General features: G+C 38.4%; 2 protein-coding genes across 4 annotated transcripts in view; one reads left to right on the top strand and one right to left on the bottom strand.

Annotated features, from left to right (window-relative positions):
- LOC122090781 overlaps positions 1 to 4734 on the top strand; it is a 5046-nt gene extending 312 nt beyond the window's left edge. Inside the window, exons 2-4 of one of the 2 annotated variants that reach the window (XM_042660500.1) lie at positions 2607 to 2968; positions 4268 to 4389; positions 4498 to 4734. In XM_042660500.1, coding sequence (XP_042516434.1) covers positions 2626 to 2968; positions 4268 to 4389; positions 4498 to 4614 — 582 coding nt within the window. In that variant the 5' untranslated portion in view covers positions 2607 to 2625 and the 3' untranslated portion in view covers positions 4615 to 4734. The remainder of the gene's footprint in view (positions 1 to 2606; positions 2969 to 4267; positions 4390 to 4497) is intronic. The other variant, XM_042660501.1, reaches the window with a different exon arrangement.
- A 2931-nt stretch (positions 4735 to 7665) lies between these two features.
- Positions 7666 to 15842, bottom strand: LOC122091818 (kinesin-like protein KIN-13A). Of its 2 annotated transcripts, XM_042661971.1 has the most exons (14): positions 15605 to 15842; positions 15368 to 15442; positions 14958 to 15226; positions 14307 to 14528; positions 12839 to 13021; positions 11995 to 12099; positions 11807 to 11884; positions 11377 to 11458; positions 10824 to 10986; positions 10311 to 10640; positions 9502 to 9720; positions 8805 to 9405; positions 8621 to 8686; positions 7666 to 8350 (listed from the first exon to the last, which is right to left on the bottom strand). In XM_042661971.1, exons 3-14 carry the CDS (start codon positions 15171 to 15173, stop codon positions 8168 to 8170), a joined length of 2448 nt encoding a protein of 815 aa, XP_042517905.1. In that variant the 5' UTR covers positions 15174 to 15226; positions 15368 to 15442; positions 15605 to 15842; the 3' UTR covers positions 7666 to 8167. The 2 variants fall into 2 exon arrangements, with proteins under 2 accessions (XP_042517905.1, XP_042517907.1); XM_042661973.1 differs by lacking the exon at positions 15368 to 15442.
- Between the last annotated feature and the right edge of the window lie 449 nt (positions 15843 to 16291).

The raw sequence follows: 16291 nt of genomic DNA, 5'->3' as shown, positions 1-16291 counted from the left end.
CCGATGAGACCACTCCGGCAGCTCCTGCCCCTGAGTTCGACCCCATCGATTCTGGTAGCGATCTCGAAGAAGATGGTCAGTTCATCCTCCCTTCTATTCGTGCTTTTGTTTCGATTTCTGTTCTAAGTTCTAAGTCTTTAACATCCAATGGATTGAATGTGTTTGGTCCCTAAGGACTTGGTTAAACGACCTTTTTAACCCAAAAACCCTGCCAAAAACCAACTTTAAGATTGAACTAGTTCCTGTAGTCGTGAGTAGAAGCGTCTGAGTGGTTAGGAACTGTTGTTCATAACTTCATGGAGGCATGAGATTAAGAACGTAACGTAATATGGCCATTGTTGCGGTTGCCTTGTGATGGGGTTTTAGTGTTTTTTGAAACTTTTTTAGGTTACCTGAGAGAGGAAAGTGAAAAACATTGAGAATGACTTTAGATAAATCCTGATCGTGGCTCATATGTTTGAAATAAACTGATCAAACAACGTGCCATACTATGAATACCGAGATGGACCAACCTTAGTGGAGCTTTCTCTATTTTTTTTCCCTAAACCCGTGGAGGACGGTTCATTCACCATCCTAGGTTCATAAGCCCCTATAGGGTTTTAGTACCTTCCCAAACTACTCTCCTGATAACCCCCCTGGTGCGCATCTCATGCCCTGTTGTGAATGGATTCATGCTCATTGAAACTCGGTCCTAAATTTAATGAGCATGATTTCATTGAACGATGTCGAAATTTTTAGTCTTCCTTACGCTTTTGAGTCTTCAAATCCCGGTTAGAAGAATCTTTCTTTTTAAAATGTTAAGGCAGTCACCCCTGTTGAATCCATGTTTAATTGGCACTTTATATTCTAAAATCTGTGGATGTCTTAAATTCTTTTCTTCCTTGCGCTTTTGAATCTTCAAATCCCTGTTAGAACAAACTTTCTTTTTAAAATGTAAAGGCAGTCACCCCTGTTGAATTCATGTTTAATTGGCACTTTATATGCTAAAATCTGCACTTTTCTAGCTAATATGAGAAGTCTAATGCATTAACTGGTAAATGGGTGGAGATGATGTACAATTTAAAATAGTGTTGCCTGTATGCGGATGAGAAGATCTTAGTGTTGTGCATCTGATTCTTTTCTGTATTTCAAATGATTTATTTTGAATGGTTCCTGTACTTCTGGGTTTTCTGCTTTCTCTCCCNGAAAGAGGGTTGTGCTAGTCTCACTCCTGGACTGAATAGAAAGGGCGTTGTCTGGTGTGTTAGCCCCCTATGCTCAAAAAAAAAAATGATTACATGCAAAGTAGAGTTCATGGTAGAAGACAAACTCAGTCGAAGAATTAATAGATTTGAATATTAGAAAATGTGTGGTGGAACTAAATGAGTTCATAGAAATCATGGGAAACTGAGGAGATTCACGTTTGTCGCCGGAAAACAGCAAAAACCAACGTAAAGAGGCATAAATGATTGTGAGCGTGTAAAATCGAACCAAAGAGAGCCAAAGAACACCAAGGATTATCCCCACTTCTTAAATGCATAGAGATGAAGAGAATTGAATTTCGGTGAAGAGTTGCAGAGCTTCCAGGAGAATGAATTTCTTCCTGCAACAGCGAGAAAAATGAACCGTGGATGTGAGATTGCTCGAGAAAATTCCCAACCTAAGCCTTCAAGATCTTCAAAAAAGAGAAACCAAGGCGAATTGGCCTAAGAATATGAGATTTTCGGCTAGAAACACGTCTCCCTGAGTCACTTTGAAGTATCCGCTTGAAGAAGTGGGAATCCCCTGGTCGCCGCGAGGTCACCGTACATCGCCGATGCCACCGTCACGGCTCTGAACAATCGCTGGTGGTCCGAATCGCACGATTTGAGAAAACGGTAAACTAGGACTTGGAATGGAGAGCAAATATGTCGATTTTGGTGAAAGAAATGGCAACTTATTATAAGGGTATTTTAGATATTTTATATTTAATAAAGATATTTTGATATTTAAAATAAAATATAATTACTGACATCAATATATGATGAATATTCCTTAACAGTGACTGACGATAGGAGATTTAAGGATAATTTGATGAAATAGAGGGGATGGTCTTATAATTGTGGCATTCTTCAAGGGTGGCACAGTCAATTTTCCAATATATAAATATCGATATGTTTTGAAAATTGATATATATATATATATATATATAAAACAATTGTATCGGCCAAAAAATGATATTTCTTAAATTTTGTTTGATGTTGGACCGATACGCAGGGTTTTAAAGGAATAATCAGTAATGAAATCGAACTGAAAATCCATAGATTGAGCATATTTGAGGAATATTCCACCGATCGGTGTTTTTAATCCCGGAATGGCCCTTATTTTACTCGTTCAGAAATCGAGATAGGTGATTTCTGATTCCGATCTGAATTGGGCGAATTTCAATCTGATTCGCCGATTCTTAAAACCAGACTGATATCGAGTATCGGTCTCCAACGAGACCGATATCGGTTTCATTTGTTGCTATACGTCTATATCTATGTATCCTATATTCCTTTACATATATCTATATATACACACATGAGTAGTGAGGGCTAAGGGCTAAGGGCTAGGGCTGAGGGCTAAGACTGTGTGTGAGAGAGAGAGAGAGAGAGAGAGAGAGAGATGGGTCGGTCTCGCCGGAAGTACAAGAAGTCGAAGGCGAAGGTGCGAGTGGGATTGCCGAAGAAGAACCCTAATGTCTTCAAGCCAGCTTTCAATATGCCACCAAAGCTTCGGGCTCTCCTCGGCGATGATTCCTGCCAATGGGACGATAAGGCTAGTGTTATCCGCAACTACAAGACTTTCGGCGTCGTCTCTAACCCTAATCTGCTCGGCGTTCGATCTCGGACTTCGCACATCGTTGAAAGCGATTGTCTGCAAGTCCCTACTCCCGATGAGACCACTCCGGCAGCTCCTGCCCCTGAGTTCGACCCCATCGATTCTGGTAGCGATCTCGAAGAAGATGGTCAGTTCATCTTCCCTTCTATTCGTGCTTTTGTTTCGATTTCTGTTCTAAGTTCTAAGTCTTTAACGTCCAATGGATTGAATGTGTTTGGTCCCTAAGGACTTGGATAAACGACCTTTTTAACCCAAAAACCAACTTTAAGATTGAACTAGCTCCTGTAGTCGTGAGTAGAAGCGTCTGAGTGGTTAGGAACTGTTGTTCATAACTTCATGGAGGCTTGAGATTAAGAACGTAACGTAATATCGCCATTGTTGCGGTTGCCTTGTGATGGGGTTTTAGTGTTTTTTGAAACTTTTTTAGGTTACCTGGGAGAGGAAAGTAAAAAACATTGAGAATGACTTTAGATAAATCCTGATCGTGGCTCATATGTTTGAAATAAACTGATCAAACAACGTGCCATACTATGAATACCGAGATGGACCAACCTTAGTGGAGCTTTCTCTAGTTTTTTTCCCTAAACCCGTGGAGGACGGTTCATTCACCATCCTAGGTTCATAAGCCCCTATAGGGTTTTAGTACCTTCCCAAACTACTCTCCTGATAACCCCCCTGCGTGCGCATCTCATGCCCTGTTGTGACTTGTGAATGGATTCATGCTCATTGAAACTCGGTCCTAAATTTAATGAGCATGAATCCATTGAACGATGTCGAAATTTTTATTCTTCCTTACGCTTTTGAGTCTTCAAATCCCGGTTAGAAGAAACTTTCTTTTTAAAATGTTAAGGCAGTCACCCCTGTTGAATCCATGTTTAATTGGCACTTTATATTCTAAAATCTGTGGATGTCTTAAATTCTTTTCTTCCTTGCGCTTTTGAATCTTCAAATCCCTGTTAGAACAAACTTTCTTTTTAAAATGTAAAGGCAGTCACCCCTATTGAATTCATGTTTAATTGGCACTTTATATGCTAAAATCTGCACTTTTCTAGCTAACATGGGAAGTCTAATGCATTAACTGGTAAATGGGTGGAGATGATGTACAATTTAAAATAGTGTTGCCTGTATGCGGATGAGAAGATCTCAGTGTTGTGCATCTGATTCTTTTCTGTATTTCAAATGATTTATTTTGAATGGTTCCTGTACTTCTGGGTTTTCTGCTTTCTCTCCCTCTGCAGCATTTAGGATCTTCAATTTCAATTTCTAAGAGTAAGAAAATTAGTGGAGAATTCAAACTTGACCTAAAACCTTTTCGGCTTTTCCTTTCTAGTGTAGATTCTGCTTGATAATTTGCCTTCCAAACTGAAGCTAGAATTTGGCTTGATAATTTCCAACTAACACTCCCTGATTCTGCGGGCTTGTGTAGATTTGAAATCTGCACTAGGGAAAAAACGAAGGGATGGGAAAACTGCGCCTTTGCAACCTTTGACTTCCATACAACGTTGTCATGTCCGTAAACTGATTGAGAAATATGGAGATGACTACCAGGTAAGTTTTTTGTTTTGGTCTGTCTGTCTCGTGAGTTTAGTGAAATTGTTGGGTTTTTGCTCTCTCTTGTTGATAAATCATATGTGACTATTTTTTACACTTTGGCAGAGTATGTTCATGGACACCAAATTAAATTCAATGCAGCATTCAGTTGCAACTTTGGAGAAACTGTGCAGAAGGTATTGCGTCAACCAGGATAAGAACCCCTTGATTTTGTCCCACTGATCTTGGTTTCAGAAACTTTAAGTTTGTTTCATGTCTCTTGTGAGCTTTTGTATGTTATGGATTATTGGATAAATTATGTTTCCAAATTCAAGCATCGTATGGATGAAAGAGGTTTATCAAGGATTTGCCATGGTCCCAAGTTGAGCATACAAACTATACTGTTGAGTTTAGGTACTTCGATTACGTAGTTTTATTTCAATTGTACTTTCAACGCAATCTTCTACTGGTCATTTAACATTATTAAGGTAGAAGCTTTCCTGAACTGCACATACCACTATGTAATCTATGGGCTTTATACCTATTTAATACTATGATAGTATGAGTAGCATAAGTGGTTACCTCCATTGATCTCCATAACACTGTGTGATGAAACTGATAGCAAAATCTTACATTATCTCTAGATAGCTTATTTTCCTGTACACTATGATTGTGTACCCCATTAAACAACATATAACTAGTACAATTCACTGCAATATTGTCAAGAGAACAAAGCTGCCTGCTAAAGGCTTGAAGCATATCCATGATTTTAATTGTCACAAGGTGTCATTAACCAGGTTCATGTGCTATCATGAGGCCTTCAGTGAACTTCCTCAGCTGCAATGGGAACTAGGAAGAGGTTCTTTCCATGCATCCCTGAGTAGCTCTCTCCCTCTCTGGTTTTCAGGGGGAGGGTATGGTGGATTCAAGCATGTGTTCAGTTTGGCAAATCTTTTTGGTGGATGCCTACGCAGTAGTTCTGTATCTTAGGCACTCATCTTTGTAATGCATGACCCGTGAAGGTGTCATGTATCTTCCAACCTTATAAATGATTGGAAAATGTTTTACTCTAGTAAGAGTAGAGAGTTTCTCTAGTGATCCACCAATACCTGCCATGTGGAAGTGTGGCGTGGTAATTTTGATCATATGGATATCTAAGAAGTGGTAGTTAGAGAAGTGGGTCACATGTCTAATGTTTGACCCAAACTCATACACCTTACGTATTGGCATATACCCTAGAATTTTCAGCAGGCCATTTCTTTTTAGAAAAGTTTCATATATATTTTCCACTTTGCAAGCTATGTATTGGTTTAAACCCGACTTGTGAGCAGGTGCCTTTGGGGTTTGCCTGTCCACAGATTTCAGCTGTCCAATCCACCATGTGGCAAACATTGGTGTTGAACTAGAGAAACTCTTTATCCTGGCCATTCCGAGTGTAGGTAAGATTTTTTTCCATGGGAAAAATCTTACTCTCCATATGATTGAAGAGAATTATTCCTTCAACTAAAAGTGAATTATTAAAATGAAATTCGATTAAAAAAAAAACCACTTTCTCATTAGACGTTGTTGATGTCATTTTCCAGAAAACAATTGGGTCCCAGTCATTACGCATGGAGTGTTCTATCTCATTCCTGCTGGTGTTTTTCTCATGGATCCTCTAAATACCTAAAGCAAGCTTACATGCACAGTCGACGCTGCTAACTAGCAAACACTTTTAACATGTCTAACAACCACAGTTTCAGTTATCGGAATTGTATCGGCAACATACTGATACGGTATCGGTGATAATTCAGTATTGGTATCGACGGTGACTGATAATTTTCTGGATGATTCTTTGGATGAAACAAATGAGGACTTGGATCCTCGCGCACATCCCTGTTGAATAGTCCATTATCAGAAAATTCCCCACTGAGGTTTTTCGAATGAGTCAAGCTCGCCTCTTCATCCCACGATGAGGTCCTTTCGGAATGCCATGAATCAGACTGCTTTTGACTTTGTTTTGACACCAGCGAATGCTCCTCATAAGAACCAGCAGTCATCTTTATTAGGGAAGCATGTCATGTTGATTGAATATGGACTATTGTTTTCTTTTCCAGATTCAAGGTCATATGAGTGCTCCATCTCTTTCAGAGAAGTAATATTTCACATGATTGTGCAATTAATTCTAAAATATTTTAAATTTTGGGTATTAAATTTTATTTTATAATCAAATCTCCTTGATTTGGAAACTTGCAACTGGACAGTAACAGCACTACAGTATGCATCCCAAGTACCTCCCAACCATATGATGAGCGTTGGAAGGACTGGCAGCCTGGCACTCTTTGAGAGGATCTCATTCTCTTTTAATTCCACCCTCTGGTTGGATACTATGCTTTTATCTCAGTTGATTTTTCTGTGCAATTTGATTTAAGCTAAGCCACAAACCCTATATTGTTGTTGCTTTGGCTCAAATTGAACCAACCTCTAAGATACACTACATCAAAATTTTCACTCATAAAAAAAAATAAAAATAAAAGCTCAAAATAAGGAGACAATGGTTAGAAAAAGGAGGATACAAAATGTGTTATACACTTATACCCATCACGGTTTTAAAATTCCAATTACTCCTTCCCCTCGGCGCTCCCCGACCCCCACCCCCACCCCCACCCCCACCCCAAACCCAAACCCAAACCCAAACCCAAAAAATATGTGGTTTATTATTTACTATACTATTATATAAAATTACGATTTACATTTTAACTCTTTTAATAGACCATTTCGCTTTAACAAAATACCCTTCTCTATATCACATTATTACATAAAATTTACTTAAAGCTTGATTTAGGTCATTCTCGCGGTCGAACAATATTCTATAGATTGAACATATCCAATTTGATGAGCCCCTGAACCATGTGGCACAAAGTACTGGAAAAAAAAAGGCTGAACATGTATCCAAACCATCTTTTCTTTTTTTCTTTTTTCTTTTTTTTTGGGGGGGGGGACATGGATCCAAATCAATATCCAAAACTGACTGGAAACACAAGGGTTAAAGTTGGGATTACAAAAATCCAATACACCAAAACAACTGAAATACCTTACGAAATGCAATAGAAAACAATAGGAGCCTAACATTATACAAAAACAAGTACACCAAAATAACTGAAATACCTGTATGAAATGCAATAGAAAACAATAGAAGCCTAAAAACATACAGAAAGCAATGAATTAAAGTAAACAAATCAATCAAGGTCTCAACTGCAACGTTTTTACACTTGTCTCCATATTTATGTATATATGCAATCGCAAAACTGCAAATTTTACACAACTCTTTTATATGTTTATTGAATTGAATCAAAGTATAATGTGTGTTTCATTTATCATTTTCAGTCGTAAATCAATAGTCAAAACAGTCCATTGTCCTAAAAGCCATCTAAACTCATGAAGAGACGAACATAGCAAACTTCATCGGAAATAACACATTTGACTACACAATCATCTCCGAGGCCACAAACCTGAGCATATCAAGCAACCAGCCAAAGCTATATCTTGGCTCTCCGTCCACAACTCCTTTCTAAGATGGCTCCTTGCTTGGAAAACTGTGTCAAGGGAACAGAAACTGCTGGTGCGAAGGCTTGGTTCCAAGTAAAAATAATCTCCAAGAAGCGAACCAATGAAGACGTTGTCAAAATATTTGTACAAGGCAACAAAATACAAAGAAATTCGGGGTTACAAGCGTGAATGGTGCCACCATTGTTGAGAGGTAAAATTTAAAGGCAGCTTTGAGTGGCTGGCAGGTGAAGGGACCTCACCAAACATCTTAACGAGGGACTTTCTTCCGACTAAGTATTTCCTGCTCTTTTAGACGATGTTGGAACCTTGCAAGGCGAGCTTGAAGGCTAACCAAACCTGCTGCCTTACGTGACAGCACAAAGCTCAACTGGGTCACATAGTTGTCTATCAGGCTTCCTGGTTGATCCACTTCTGCCAATAGTTTCATCTCCTGATAAGCAACAAACTCAAAAAAATTAGATATACACAAATGATAATGCCAAGTAATTCCAAGTAGGAAAAAGAATCCTTAAGCTTCAGTACCATTGAACAGGAACTAAAAGAATGCAAGTCAACAACTATTCATGACAGTAATCAGCTATATCATATTTTTTACCCAAAAAAAGTAAAAATATCAGCAATCGAAACACCAGAGGTAAGGAATCGTAGAACAATTTCACAGCCAAAAAATATATATATCAAGATACAATTCTGTACTTACTTCACGGACGATCTCCATAGTATCTTCAATTTCTTTTCGATGCGCAGCAATTAAAGCCTCTTCTTCCTGTATCAGCAAAAACAAGGGAGTTCTAAAGTCATTGAAACACTAACTTCCCATGTCAGATTGATGGAGAGAGAGGGAGAAGTATGGACTTGTGGCCGACATGAAATCAGTATACTACCTCAAGTATTGCATTGATATCTCCATCTTGGCAGGGTGGTTCCCGTTCATACCGTCTTGAAGAAATATTGTTTGGATTAGAATCATATGTAGGTTGCGGCTTGTAACTTGAGGACAAGTCAGATTCCCCACTATCCTTTTTAGGCCAGTTGCTTTGTTTATCTGATTTTTCTTCCCTAAAAACTTTTCTACGAGGTGGAGATACCTTTTGCACTTTCTCCTCCAGCATACCATTTGAGTTTGGGGTAGATGAATAAGGTTTCTGGCTAGTAGAACCAGCAAAAGTAGATTTGCTGTTGAACCTATCTCTGTCCAATGAACCAGACACCACCCCAGATTCCTCCCTTCCACTTGAGGGATAATTCGATGGTAAACTAGATTCTCTCCCAAAATCAGCACCAGAATTGTAAGAGAGATTCTCTCTCTCTGAAACCTTTTTACCCATATCCACCATTTTCATTTCTTGAGTTTGGCTATAAACATCCTCCAGCTCAACAGCAACAGCCAAAGATGATGCTGAAGAAGATTCCTTACTAGCTGCCACCAACGAACCTGCACCCTGATCCTTCTTAGCATTCCCACTCTTGGAGAGACTTTTAACTCTGTTTACACAACAGTTACCATCATTAAAAACAAGAAATCGAAAAATAACTCCAACTGCATGGTGTTTGATTAGTTAACATTCAAAGCAGTAATACCTATCTGCATATCTCAATGTATTGAGTGTATGTTCACAGGAACCTGCATTTGGAGAAATGCAGGATATCATAACAGTCCTAGAGTTGCCAACAAAGGAATCACGGAGCACCTCAGTGAGTTTACTCCCACGAAATGGGATATGAATCTGATCATTGTCAAGAGCACGGATGCACTCCTTGAGGGCCAAAAGGCTTTTGTTAATTTCTGCTCCTTCAATCCTGAAAAGGGCAAAGAAAACAAGTGAAATTAAAATTGTAGAACAAAAATAACAGACACATCCATACAACATTCATTAGTGTACAATGCAAGCTGGATCTACTGTCCAAAGAACCTCACAAGGAGATTACATGCAACAACTGATCAACAAATACTCATTTATAACATGTTCATGATTCTTTCCCCAAAGTAATAGTCATTATTACTACACCTTGACAGTATCATCCAATTTTGCAACTTGCACAAGCTTGTGAACAATATGTGCCAGCACGCCATAGGTGAATTGTCCCAGTGATCTATATAACAGCTATTTCCAAGTTTACAGTTTATAATAGTAATGCATAAGGATACATGTCCTCAAGTTGAAGACAATCTAATTGCTAAAATTTCTATAGAACAGGTACAAGAAACTGATGCAAGAAAAAGTGTGAAACATGGTGACTGGAGAAAATGGTGGTAATCATCTGAACATGTTACTAATATAATCTTCCATGCAAGAAACTAAAAGCAGGAACCTTACTGTTTATAACAGGGACAGATTTATATGTATTTCCAAATATATAAAAAGAGAACCAACACACAGAAACATTACCTTGTTTGTCTGTCATTATCAGTAGTGTCAGCACCTCGTTCGCTACCAGCAAGATCAATAAAAGATATCTTCCCAATAACCTTCACTCCCTTGGACTCATTGGCATCGTTCTGCCTTTTAGATCCATTTACCTCACTGTGCTTCTTGATGGCAAGTTGTAAAATAGCATGTGATCTGGAAGATTCCTCATTCGCACCAGTAGATCCTGTACTTCTTGCTCCATTTCCTCTCTCTATGTATTCCTTAACAATCTGTACATCCGAGACCTCAAATTCCTGTAGTCCAACAATGCAAACTTGTTGCCGGCCATCTTCTCTCATGCAGAGTTTCCTGTTTAAGAACATTCAAAGCTATCAAATATTCATGGATATCCACTTCAAGGGATATTGGCAATTTATTCTATGATTCCTATAATCACTCAAATGAATAGAGGAGCTGTTATCAGATATGAGAATTCAAAACTCCATGCCATACAAGGAATCAACCAAAGCAACAGTGGAGAGAAAATTTGACCTTCTATCACTGAGCAGATCAAAGAGTTTCCCACCATATATCTCAAAATAGCTAAGCCACAACTTAAATCTCTGATTACGGTATGTTGGCTGACGCAACAATCTAACAATGTCTTCTGCAGCTCTCAGAGGCAGAGGTTGCATGGTGAACGTCTTGCCACTACCTGAAAATCAAGCAGAGGTACTTCGATTATCATCATTGCCCAAAAAAGAAAGGAAACCAACAAAAATAATGAATTGAACTATTTATATGTTCATTTGTAAGAGCACAATCAAAATAACAATGACCAAGACAATTTAAAACTGAGAAGAATATGAACATTGATATGATAAAACGACTTGCTAAATGGGAAGAAAGCAAAAAAGGGAGCTTGCATATATTAAAATCCAATACTTTTTTTGCCTTCATCAATATAATAATGGTCGGGAAAAAAAATTCATTCTGAGATGTTTTTGCAGGCCAATGCACTTTTGCAACAACAATCTAGCCCTTCTTATTACTCATGAAGACTCCAAGGTGCAATATTGAGAAGAATGCCTGAATCTCAACACACCTGTCTGCCCATATGCAAAGCATGTTGCTTTTGTCCTCTGAAATATGGTAGGAATAATTGGCTCTACAGTCGCACGATACACCTGTCCAGAAAAGTGCATAGGTAATTCATCAGAACTGTTGTTCTTAAGTAAAAGCAATATCAAGAGGATACAGTTTACACCAAGTGGAAAATGATTGTGATTTAAAAAATGACCAACACAAACATTAAATGCCTGCTCCCAAAAGAACTGATTACATAGATAACATCAAAGACAAGAAAACTATAAAACCAAGAACACTGGCAAGTTTTCCTAAAGGTACCTTCATCTAAATTACCAATGCCCTTGGCTGCCTCAATGGTCAAAATCTTCATATGTTGTACCTTGGGAAACAAGGATCAACTATCGGTACTTCAAAGACCCATACATCTAAGCTAACAGGATTGTTACCTCGTCATTGGTAACATGTTCATTTAGAACAGCATCAAAACAAAATTCATGCTTCTCCACGTATGCAGTCAAGTCCACCTTCCACAACAGTACAAAAAAATTTAGTTTCTTCCACATAGAGCAAGTTGAAGCCCTACAATGGATTACATCACGTGATACATGTAAGAGCAACTGAGCAATGTTCAAACCTTTAGCTTTGGCTCATGAACGGCTAAGTACGCATTATCAGACACTGTTACAATATCATCTTCCTTCCTAGATAATTCCTTCTTGTTTAAAGGTCTTTTCCGCACCTGGGACAAATATCAAAAAACGAACATGAAAACAATTTAATTAGAAAGAAAACCTCACATAGTCTGTCAATCATGCAACTATAGTGCAAGTCAAACCCAAAATGGTACAGACAGAACTTAATCCATTGACACAATGACACCTGACCATAATTGGAGAGTATCTTTCTAGAACAAAAGATGGTCTCTCCTTTCCTTTTGTATTAGGTAAGAAAATTAATTTATCCATAAACACAAGGTTTGCTGGTGTATGAATATGACCAATCTGGAAAACTTCAGACAGATAACTTGGACATGTGGCAAATTCCAGCCAAGTGGCATTCTTCCCATGTGGTGAGGAAAAGGGTCATATTATAACTTATAAGTTTATCTTTTCAACAAGAGCAGTGGAGCATTGTAGATGTAGCATATTAATAATGGAATGCCAGATACTGCTTAGAACTAAATTAAATGGAAATGTAAGAAAACTAATATCTTGAAAGAAAACAAAGCTATCATTCATTGAAGATCAGATAAAGAAAAAGGTGAAATTCGTGAAAATATTGACAATATGTGCCAATAAACAAACAAGAAGGCTGTATAGCATGAAACTATAACCTGACAATGTCACGATGTTTATGCATTTGTTACAGAAGAAACATAAGCCCCTGTTTTATTTCAAGATCATAATAACTAAATAATTGAGCTATAAATAATAAAGTTATTAGATAGTAATGAGATACAATACAATGAACCAACATACCACAACTTTAATCTTAGCCACGTTGCTCTCTTTTATGCTAGCCTCTTTTTCATTTGTTGGTAGTCTAGTTGAGACATCTGTTTGCACTCTTTGTTGCCTGCTACTAGTTCCATCAAAGTCATCCTCAAAACCCTTTGAAACAGGCATGAAAGGTGAAGGCTCAAAGGGTTCTGACATAACATGCTGGAAAAAGGAGAAAACACAAAGTTATCAACAAAAGTAAATATTCAAAAATGCCATTACATATTTAAAACAATCCTTGACCCACCAACACCCAATCTCCTTCATGAAATCTGGATGAAGGAATTCTAACATGTAAGTCCACATACATAGCCATGAAAGTATCCATTGCACATCTAAGGAAATGCCCCACTTCGCTTGATTGAGAAAAAGAAATGCAAAAATAAAAAGGTGACAAAGCTAACAATCATTTCAAAATTGTTCCTCACCTCCTCTCTAGAAAAACATCTTTCCATTTCTTCCATTGCAGGCACCCAAACATCAAAACTACCGGCCAATTATGCCATGAAGAATTTTATACACCCATCATTTGCACCTATTCTGATCATCTAGATAACAGCAACATTGCTTATCACTTCTTCTGACACCCCTACCTATTGACATTTGACTATAATACATACACACCAACAATAATGACAATTGACCTATATCTAGCATATGCATTGCTCCCTATCTCCTCTCCTGGTTAGAAGTCAATTTCCACTTCCAGTCATAACCGGTAGAGGATCAGAATCTTAACCCTCACACACAACGGATCGAGAAAGTGAAATACACTTATACACATACAGGGGCAGCTAACAGCCGGACAACTAACCATCAGACCTCAAATCACAATTTAAGAAACAGGCTTCTCCCCCAATAAGTATACTAAATTATTGTCTCAAACACTTGCAGCAGGAGGTTCTTTGTTTTAGTTTTTGTTTCAGTTTTCCAGTGTCATGACATTAATTTAGGCATCTGAACGGACCATTAGAAGAAAAAAGTGCCCTTGATCAACAGAAAGAGAACTCCATCTACATTCATTCATTCATTCTCATGGGACTAAGCCCTACTCATTGTCTAGAAACAACTATGTAGTGGAAATCATGGAACTTTAGCAAACCAGTGTACCCATTTTTATAAAGACTTGGGAGGAAAGGATACAATATTTTTTTTTCTATTCATGCTGACTAACACCACCAAAAAAATTAAAAACCCTTGAATCCATAGAGAGGATCAACCCCAGGTAAAGATTTCTAAACTTCAATCAAATTCATGCAAGCAGCCCTTAACTAAGGTCCTGAATTAAAAAAACCCAGAAAAAACTGCAAGTCTTTAGACATACTTTGGAATACTCAATTAATTGGCCTAAGCTTAAAATAATTCTGAGAAAATTCTATTGCAATTAAGTTTCCATGCTCATATATTACACAAATCATATATCAACAAGTAATAGTAGCCACTGTACCTCAGAAAGAAGCTCGGTATCATCCATAGCATGAAGATCCAAAAGACCGGCTCCAAATTCACCTCTGAGTTCAGGGGAGTAGAAACCCTCTGTTATAGCAGCCACTCCCGAGCTTTGGGCAGTTGGGGTATATGGTTCAGAACCAGACTCCCCATTCAAGTTGAGGTTTCGGAATAATTTAAAAAGCTTCTGCTTTTCTTCAGCAGATTGTGCTCCATAACCCTTCAATGACAAAAAAAATTTGGCCATTTATTATCAGACTGAGTTACATCAGCCACGATGTCCAAATAAAAAATTAAATATACACATTAAAATTTCAAACAAAATAATATTCCAATTTCCAATTCCCGCAGTTGAAAGATTTGGCGGCAACCTTGTGGTCACTGGTTAAGGCGAAACAAAAAGGCAGAACAAGCTTCCCACAAAGTAATAGTGAATGATGAACGTAAATCTAGAAGCAAATAAAGTGAAATAATAATGAAATATGTAAGTTCCCATTCCTTTACAATCAATACATACTATAAGTGGGGGAAAGCAACCCCTAGTCCATATAATAGGGAATGCTTATTCAAACCATAATTGGTTCAATGAAAAATATTCCTTTTATTTTAATTCCCATAAAAATATGGTAATGGAGCAGCATTGTCGTACCTGCATGAGGAGGTTTGGAAGAAGACGATGGTCAACGCCAGTTGAAGCCAAAGGAGAGGCCAGATGCTGCAATCCTGCAGATTGGAGCCACCGTGCCATGACCGCATCGCCAGCATCACTTGCAGGGCCTGCGTTGTGCAGGGACGTCCCTCCCGGATGATCATACAGAGCAGCAGCCGCAGCAGCGGCATTGCTCTGTTGCATCTGGCCACCCATGTGGCGCTGTGAGCGGCGTTGCGGAGCCAATTTTTACACTTCGTAAACAGCCACTGTGCAAGGAAGACATATCGAAATTCTCATAAGCACACACAAAAGAGTAGAAGAAACAAACACGATAAACTCCGAGAGAATAGATTAAATAAGTGGTAATACGAACCCTAAATCTACCGATCTCAACGAATTATACTCACAGGTAAAGGAAAATTCAAAGATAAAGCAAAACATTAACGTGCTCCCTCACCAATCGAGATTCAAGGCCACTGAATCTGCAATCGAAGCAAATCCGATCCAAGAGATTGAAATGCAGACGATTTCGATTGAAATTCTAACCTCAGATCGTGGATACAGAATCGTAACATTTTTTACTTTAACGAACCAAACCAACCGAAAAAAATAAGCGGAAAGAATACAAGTGAAAAAAGCCTTACCAAATTATATCCAAAACAAAGTGATCATTCGGGGCCGATCTGCTAGCGCGATCGTTCTTTCAAAATGCACAAATTTCAAATAGATTCACAAGAGATTAAGGAATCATAACCCCAATTTCTCTGAACAATACGAGCTTTTGAAACCTCCTCTTCTTCCACCTTTCCTCTCTCTCTGCAACTCTCTCTCTCCGTCTCTCTCTGTGCAATTCCTTGTGACGATGACGGAGCCTGCACGCGGGAGTACGCTTTCATATTAATATTATCGGGAAGATATATTTCTTCAAAACAAAAAGTTAAAAAATGGCTGTATTTTTTAAAAAGACCAATATACCCCTAGGTGGACAGTGCTCCTTTGCCCCAAAATTTAAACCTTTTAACCCAAGCGGTTTAGCTTATGCGGAAATCTGACATTTGCCTCCTTTCTTATCCCATCGTTTGGGTGGAAGGGGAGTGAGGCTGCAATGTTCTAAGGTTTTTTTTTTTTTTTGGTGCAAGGGTCCCACGAATGGAATCACAAGGTCCCACAAGTAGGCAAAGAGAAAAACTCACAAGGGATTAGCAATTTAAAGATAAGATACACTTCAACTGATCAACTCTTGGACATGCTTTCAACTAGGGGTGTCAACCGGTTGGGCCGGTCCGGTTTCGATCGGGCTTAATCGGTCTTGAAGACTTTCAAAGGCTACA

The sequence above is a fragment of the Macadamia integrifolia genome, chromosome 10 (genome assembly GCF_013358625.1).
Source record: "Macadamia integrifolia cultivar HAES 741 chromosome 10, SCU_Mint_v3, whole genome shotgun sequence".
Lineage (NCBI taxonomy): Eukaryota > Viridiplantae > Streptophyta > Magnoliopsida > Proteales > Proteaceae > Macadamia > Macadamia integrifolia.
This window is presented reverse-complemented; position numbering and strand designations above follow the sequence as displayed.

Excerpts from the sequence above, each read along its gene's own strand:
- LOC122091818 (XM_042661971.1), bottom strand. The coding sequence starts at position 15,173 with ATGGGTGGCCAGATGCAACAGAGCAATGCCGCTGCTGCGGCTGCTGCT. Across the intron at positions 9,721-10,310 it reads GATAATGACAGACAAACAAG|GATTGAAGGAGCAGAAATTA; the intron begins GTAATGTTTCTG and ends TGCCCTTTTCAG. Across the intron at positions 8,687-8,804 it reads ATATCAATGCAATACTTGAG|GAAGAAGAGGCTTTAATTGC; the intron begins GTAGTATACTGA and ends TTGCTGATACAG.